General features: G+C 34.1%; 1 protein-coding gene across 1 annotated transcript in view; it reads right to left on the bottom strand.

The window, feature by feature from the left end:
- LOC137657959 (arylsulfatase B-like) overlaps positions 1–7,500 on the bottom strand; it is a 23,917-nt gene that overhangs the window by 3,640 nt on the left and 12,777 nt on the right. Inside the window, exons 3-9 of the mRNA XM_068392686.1 lie at positions 5,876–6,039; positions 5,573–5,676; positions 3,903–4,060; positions 3,123–3,202; positions 1,948–2,113; positions 1,269–1,366; positions 179–315 (exon numbers count right to left, since the gene is read on the bottom strand). Of these exons, the coding sequence (XP_068248787.1) occupies positions 179–315; positions 1,269–1,366; positions 1,948–2,113; positions 3,123–3,202; positions 3,903–4,060; positions 5,573–5,676; positions 5,876–6,039 (907 nt within the window). The remainder of the gene's footprint in view (positions 1–178; positions 316–1,268; positions 1,367–1,947; positions 2,114–3,122; positions 3,203–3,902; positions 4,061–5,572; positions 5,677–5,875; positions 6,040–7,500) is intronic.

A 7,500-nucleotide genomic window follows, 5' to 3' on the forward strand; every position in this document is an offset into this window, starting at 1 on the left:
CGAATACAACAGAGTTGGAACATAATATTAATCTTTCTTACTAGTATTAATGTTAACTTGTTACTTGAGAGAATCTAGATATAATTCAAATCTTGCTAACTAGGAAGAATTGCTACGTAATAGATAGCCCACTGCAAACTGGATATGATACAAATCTTCATTCCTGGGAAGAGCTTACTTGTTAGAGACAGTGCCCTTGTTGGGTAAAAGAGGGGAGTGGACAAAAGCTGGTACTCTTGTTCCCCCTTCCCAAAGGGTCGTTTTGTTTCCCCTCAGAGGCCAATTGTTACCTGCAGAAACAGTCGGACCACCATTCTGGAAATTAACGTTTGTGGATTAGAAGTCATTCATTTCTTTACTGAATGATACAGTTTTTATCACTAAAAAGTAGGAGGCGATGAATGGAGAAGTATTGATTTAAAAGCTCAAGATAGAGATGACTGGCGAAATCTAACTGAGGCCCTTTGCGTCAATAGGCATAGGAGGAGATGCTACTCCTGATGACGATAACACTAAGAAACTATATGAATAGTTTACTCATATGGAAAACAGGGTATCGCCTATGGAAAATATATTAATTATTCTTTATTGATATAAAACCTGAGGAAATATCACCTGCACTTATATGCCAAAGAAATTTATGAAAGAAATAGTGATGAATTTAGTGTTCAAGTTATGATAAAGTTGGAACCAAAATTCACTATACTGCAAACCAAGTAACAATCATAAAATTTCTTATAGCTAAATTAACTAGAGAATATTGCATCAGTGAATCATATTATATATAAGAATAATGATTTTTCTTAGGTATTGCAGTATATTTAGCTATGTATTAGAAACACAGGTCAAACTGGAGTCAAAACAAAAGAAAAAATAAGCAAGAGAAAGTTAAGAAGTGCTTGTAAATTTTATGGCACAAATATACAGCCTTGACAGTGTCCAGCAAAAAGTCTTCAACATGCTGCACCCACAAGTACCGGGACCGATCGCTACTCATATGTCTCTTCTCTGCCGTGGTTTGGCTCTCTCGCAAATAAACATTATCTCATTGCTCCGCTGTTTTGGCAAGCGGTACATGGATGTTCTGCAAATACAAGCCATGTGGGTCACTATTCAATTTATCATAATTATGTATAATTTATTTTATCATCATCATTGTTATGTTTACATGAATCAGCTGGGAGAAGGTGGTGCACAATCACGTTGATTGTGGTAAGAGCATGTTAAAGATATTGGGCTGGACTCTGTTGCCTCCCAGATATACTCACGTCAGAGGTGAAAATGATGACGGAATTGTCATAATGACCGGTGTCCTTCAAAGATTGCAAAACCCGGCCTACAGCTTCGTCTAAGGCCAATATCATTCCTATAATGTAAATCAAACAACTACAGTATTATTATTATTATTATTATGGGCTAAGCTACAACCTTAGTGGAAAAGGCAGAATTCTGTAAGCCCAAGGGCTCCAACAAGGGTAATAGCCCAGTGAGGAAAGGAAATAAGGAAACAGATAGAATGATGGGCCTGAGTGTAACCTGAAGTAAGAGAACTCTAACCCAAGACAGTGGAAGACTATGGTACAAAAGCTATGGTACTTCCCAAGACTAGAAACAATGGTTGGATTTTGGAGTGACCTCTTAGTAGAGCTGTTTACTATCGCTAAAGTGTCTCTTCTACCCTTACCAAGATGAAATTAGCCACTGAACAATTACAGTACAGTATTTAACCACTTTTAAGTAAAATCCCATCTTTTAAATCATTTGAAATATCACCTGCACGAAAATCGCTGATCTGCAAATAAAGGTGCTATGCATTCTCGAATTTTATTAGGCCTTGAGGGCTTATGTGAAAAGACAGCAAATGATTTTCCACTTAAGAAAATGAACCTGTAAGCTTGAAAGCTAATGATAACAATAGGCAAATTAGAACTTGGTGATTTCCATTACCCAATTTTACCCTACGCGCCTGGTCCTTAATGTGTTCGAAGGGCGCGGTGTAGTTTTTCGGAACTTGGAGAGGAGAATGAACGCTCTGGAATGGCAGGTAGAGGAACATAGGGTCGCTCGCGTTTCTTGTCCTTAGTAGGTCTTCGATGTAGGATGAAAACACATACTGAAATGGAACGAATTGTATGTATAGTGGTGTATGCGACCTATCAAAAATGACGACTAAATATTTAAATAGATATCCACACATGCACACACACAGAGATTCAACCCTTCCCTAACTACAACCCCTCTCATCAGGGTATGACTACTCTCTTTCCCCTACCTGATGGGTGGGGTGTGAGAGAGTAGTTATACCTATGGCAATGCCGCTGGCTGTGACTGGATACATACATATATATATATATATATATATATATATATATATATATATATATATATATATATGTGTATATATATCCATATATATACAGTATATATATATATATATTATATATATATATATATATATATATATATATTCATATATGTATAAGCAGACACTTGTTCTTTATTTTACGGGGCTATATATATGTATATATATATATATATATATATATATATATATATGCGTATACCCAGATACTTGTTTTTTATTATATATGGTCTATATATATATATATATATATATATATATATATATATATATATATATGTAATGTGTTTGTATGTGCATAGGGTTCTGTTTTAAATATATATCCTATATATACTTACATATATACAGTATATAGATGTATATAATATATGAATATCTATCTATCTATATATATATATATATATATATATATATATATATATAAATATATATATATATATATATATAGTACTTAGGCATGCTACATTACGTTTATAATGAAAAGCTATCTTAGTGGCGTCCAAGAACGGAAGACAGCATCACAGATTTTCCGGAGTGATGCTGTCTTCGATTATCGAATTTCACCAAGATAATATCTATTCAAAGTGTGTGTGTGTGTGTGTGTGTGTGTTTGTGTGTGTGGGGGATATATATGAAGCATATCACTGTCAAACCCTTCCACTTAACTAAACCTGTAAAAATTTATATGCTAACAGCAGGATAATATTATTGGTAAAGAGAGGGCACTCAATTATCTGATTAAATTGCAGTTTGATCTTACCGTTGAGTATTGGCCATCAACACTGTATTCAGGATCCGTGTTGTTTCTGAAGTCGTACCCAAAGGGTATGCTGTTGCTTCCTGATACCCAAGAGGAAGAAGAATTTTATTAATAGGGATTATTGACATGAGTTTTTCTGTTTAACAGGAAAATGAAGTAAGCATGAAGTCTCTAAAAACAGCAATTGCAGCCATTTCTAGTCCAAAAAGGGGCAAAGGCCTCAGACATGTCCTTAGCCATGTCTGGGGTTTGGCCAGGTTCCATCACTGCGCTGGCCACTGCGGATTGTTGATGGTTGGAGACTTTCGCCTGATCGCTTGCAGCAAACTAACCTAGTATGGGTGGTCCTGACGAGTACAGCTTTGCCTATCATGGCGATGCACAAATTAATTTCTCCACGTTAAAGTATCCCCACTTTAAAAGACTTTAACATACTGACTCGAATCTCCAGCTGTTGTTTTTCTATTTAGGTAATTCCACCGCCACACAAGATACGATGCAAAATGGCTTTAGGATTTTTCATGTTTAATGTATGCCCTTTATAGACTATGTGAAAGTTTTAATTCTGCCAAAACTTCAGCAGTAATGAAAGTCCTTCATATGCAAGGAATAGATAAATTATATGTTAGAACGTCATCATTATAAAACTATGACAAGTAAATTAACTGCTTCTCTCATGAAATATAACAAAGATACTTATACTAGAGTCTATTGACTGATCAAATCTTCATTTGGAAATATAAGCAAATAATGGAACGAGAAGAATTGTTAATTTCCTACTGCTTCCTAAAGGTTGGTCTGGGTGCACTGGCTTTCCTTGATACCAGCTGGGCCGAACGTGATGATAATAGTCCTCAGCTCCTGTGTAGTATCCCCAGAACGTATCGAAACCTCGGCTTGTTGGCGTGTAGTCCCAAGAGCAGAAGCCTAAGTGCCATCTGATGATAAGATTAGGGTGAAATTCGTGCTCTTTGGGTGCATGACATCGAGATAGTAAGCGAGTACCCAGCTGATCAGAGTTGTATAGTTATAGTCACATTCTAGACACGTAATTTTTACCAAATGTGTTTATTTTGAAGAGGATTTAGCTTAATTTTTCTATAATATATATATATATATATATATATATATATATATATATATATATTATACATACATATATATATATATATATATATATATATATATATATATATATATATATATATATATATATTAGGTGTACAGTATTTGCACTAGAGCAGAGAATGCACATATGCAAGCGGACGTGAATATCATAGATTGTCATTGTGCAGATCTGCTAAAAGCCCGTAAAGTCAGTCACATTGGGCCACTGCGGAATATGCAAAACTAACTTAAGTTTGCTAACTTGATGTTAATCACATTTCCTAACAGGTATTTCTTACTTAAAACTAGGACCACAGTAATGGATGGTGAACTAAGATGTAAAGTTACAAGAAATGACTTACAGGCAGCTTTAATAGGTAAAACTGATTAGGCTGGAAGTATCAAAACAGAAATGTATCTTACTTGCCAAGAAAAGTTACTAAAACTGACTTACAGGCAGCTTTAATAGGTAAAACTGATTAGGCTGGAAGTATCAAAACAGAAATGTATCTTACTTGCCAAGAAAAATTACTAAAACTGACTTACAGGCAGCTTTAATAGGTAAAACTGATTAGGCTGGAAGTATCAAAACAGAAATGTATCTTACTTGCCAAGAAAAATTACTAAAACTGACTTACAGGCAGCTTTAATAGGTAAAACTGATTAGGCTGGAAGTATCAAAACAGAAATGTATCTTACTTGCCAAGAAAAGTTACTAAAACTGACTTACAGGCAGCTTTAATAGGTAAAACTGATTAGGCTGGAAGTATCAAAACAGAAATGTATCTTACTTGCCAAGAAAAATTACTAAAACTGACTTACAGGCAGCTTTAATAGGTAAAACTGATTAGGCTGGAAGTATCAAAACAGAAATGTATCTTACTTGCCAAGAAAAATTACTAAAACTGACTTACAGGCAGCTTTAATAGGTAAAACTGATTAGGCTGGAAGTATCAAAACAGAAATGTATCTTACTTGCCAAGAAAAATTACTAAAACTGACTTACAGGCAGCTTTAATAGGTAAAACTGATTAGGCTGGAAGTATCAAAACAGAAATGTATCTTACTTGCCAAGAAAAATTACTAAAACTGACTTACAGGCAGCTTTAATAGGTAAAACTGATTAGGCTGGAAGTATCAAAACAGAAATGTATCTTACTTGCCAAGAAAAATTACTAAAACTGACTTACAGGCTGCTTTAATAGGCAAAACTCATTAGTCTAGAAGTATCAAAACAGAAACGTATCTTACTTGCCAAGAAAAATTACAAAAACTAATTTAGAGGCAGCTTTAATAGCCAAAACTGATTAGTCTAGAAGTATCAAAACAGAAATGTATCTTACTTGCCAACAATGTGCGTTGAATATCCGACAGCTTTCAATGCTTGTGGGATTATCTTGTGCTTGATAGTAAGACCCGTTGGTTCCTCTGGCCACAAAACACCTCGCTCGAAATAGAAATAAATTAATAACAAACTACAGAACTCCTAAAACAGCAGAAAGTGAAAAAATTCTGAAGACTCGAATAATCTAATACAGTGATTTCTCAATTTGTTTATAACAACATTAGTAATGATAACAATAATACTACTGACGATAATGACCATAAGAAAGATATTGATGGTAATATTATTACTGTAACACTACCTGTCTGCCTAAAGTGTATGGATATCGTCCTGTCAAAAGAGCAGATCTAGTTGGGGTACATATCGGCTGTACGTAAGCCTGGTTCAGAACGACGCCACCCTTGGCCAGCTCTTCAAGATGAGGTGTCATTGCCTTTGGATTATGCCACGATACATCGTTCCAGCCTTAATTAAAGCAAAGCATATAAAAAATCATCCTGCTATCAAAAGTGATAGCTTATATGGATAGTTATTGTTTGGAATCGTTTCGAGAACACAAATAATCAAAATATTTCTAGACATAACACAATAACATTAATTTCTTACTGATTCAGAGATTTGAAGGTATTCGTGCGTGTATGAGATAAGTCATAGCATTAATTGTAATGATATTGAACTTTTTCCATTTGTTTATAATAGGTGTCTACTGTGGCTGTTCTTGAGATGAATAAGGATCACACTTTAAATTTAAAGGCACAATTACCAAGAGCTACTAAAGGAGTTACTTAGAGTAAATTATTGTTACAGTCTATTATGGACTCTTCACATGAAGAGCTATTTTTGGGAAAATAATTCTTCTAACAGGATTAATATTTTCTGGAACATAAATGTCCTTGAAAGTATCTGACCTGAAGAAAATACCAAAATCAGAAGATAAATTTGAACTGGATAGAAGAACAGCCCTAAATTCTCTTGGAAATAATTCTTCTAACAGGATTAAAATTTTCTGGAACGTAAATGTCCTTGAAAGTATCTGGCTTGAAGAAAATATCAAAATCAGAAGATAAATTTGAACTGGATAGAAGAACAGCACCTAACTCTCTGGGAAAATAATTCTTCTAACAGGATTAATACTTTCTGGAACATAAATGTTATTGAAAGTGTCTGACTTGAAGAAAATATCAAATTCAGAAGATAAATTTTAAATGGACAAAGAACAGCACTTAATTCTCTGGGAAATAATTCTTCTAACAGGATTATTTTCTGGAACATAAAATGTCCTTGAAAGTATCTGACTTGAAGAAAATATCAAATTCAGAAGATAAATTTGAACTGGATAGAAGATCAGCCCTTAATTATCTTGGAAATAATTCTTCTAACAGGATTAATATTTTCTGGAACATAAATGTCCTAAAAGTAGCTGACTTGAAGAATATATCATATTCAGAAGATAAATTTGAAATGGACAAAGAGCAGCACTTAATTCCCTGGGAAATAATTCTTCTAACAGGATAGAAGAAAAAGAACAGCACATAATTCTCTGGAAGTTGAATATTTGTATTTGAATGTTATACCAAACATCGTTATTTCAAAAGGAATTATGATTATATGTAAGACTATAAATTAATAAGGATATTCCTAAAGATATGTATGTGACATGCTTCATCAGTACACAGTGATATGAAGAGAGAGAGAGAGAGAGAGAGAGAGAGAGAGAGAGAGAGAGAGAGAGAGAGAGAGAGAGAGAGAGAGAGAGAGAGAGAGCAATTTCGTTTATCACTATACCAGAAAATGGTCACTAACACAATCAGTTAACTATGAAATGTTAAATTTTATATACATCAATAAGTGAATGAATGCATATTATCATCATTGTTACTAGCCAAGCTACAGCTCTAGTTGGAAAAGGAGGATGCTATAAGCCCA

Source organism: Palaemon carinicauda, chromosome 1, assembly GCF_036898095.1.
Source record: "Palaemon carinicauda isolate YSFRI2023 chromosome 1, ASM3689809v2, whole genome shotgun sequence".
Classification (NCBI taxonomy): domain Eukaryota; kingdom Metazoa; phylum Arthropoda; class Malacostraca; order Decapoda; family Palaemonidae; genus Palaemon; species Palaemon carinicauda.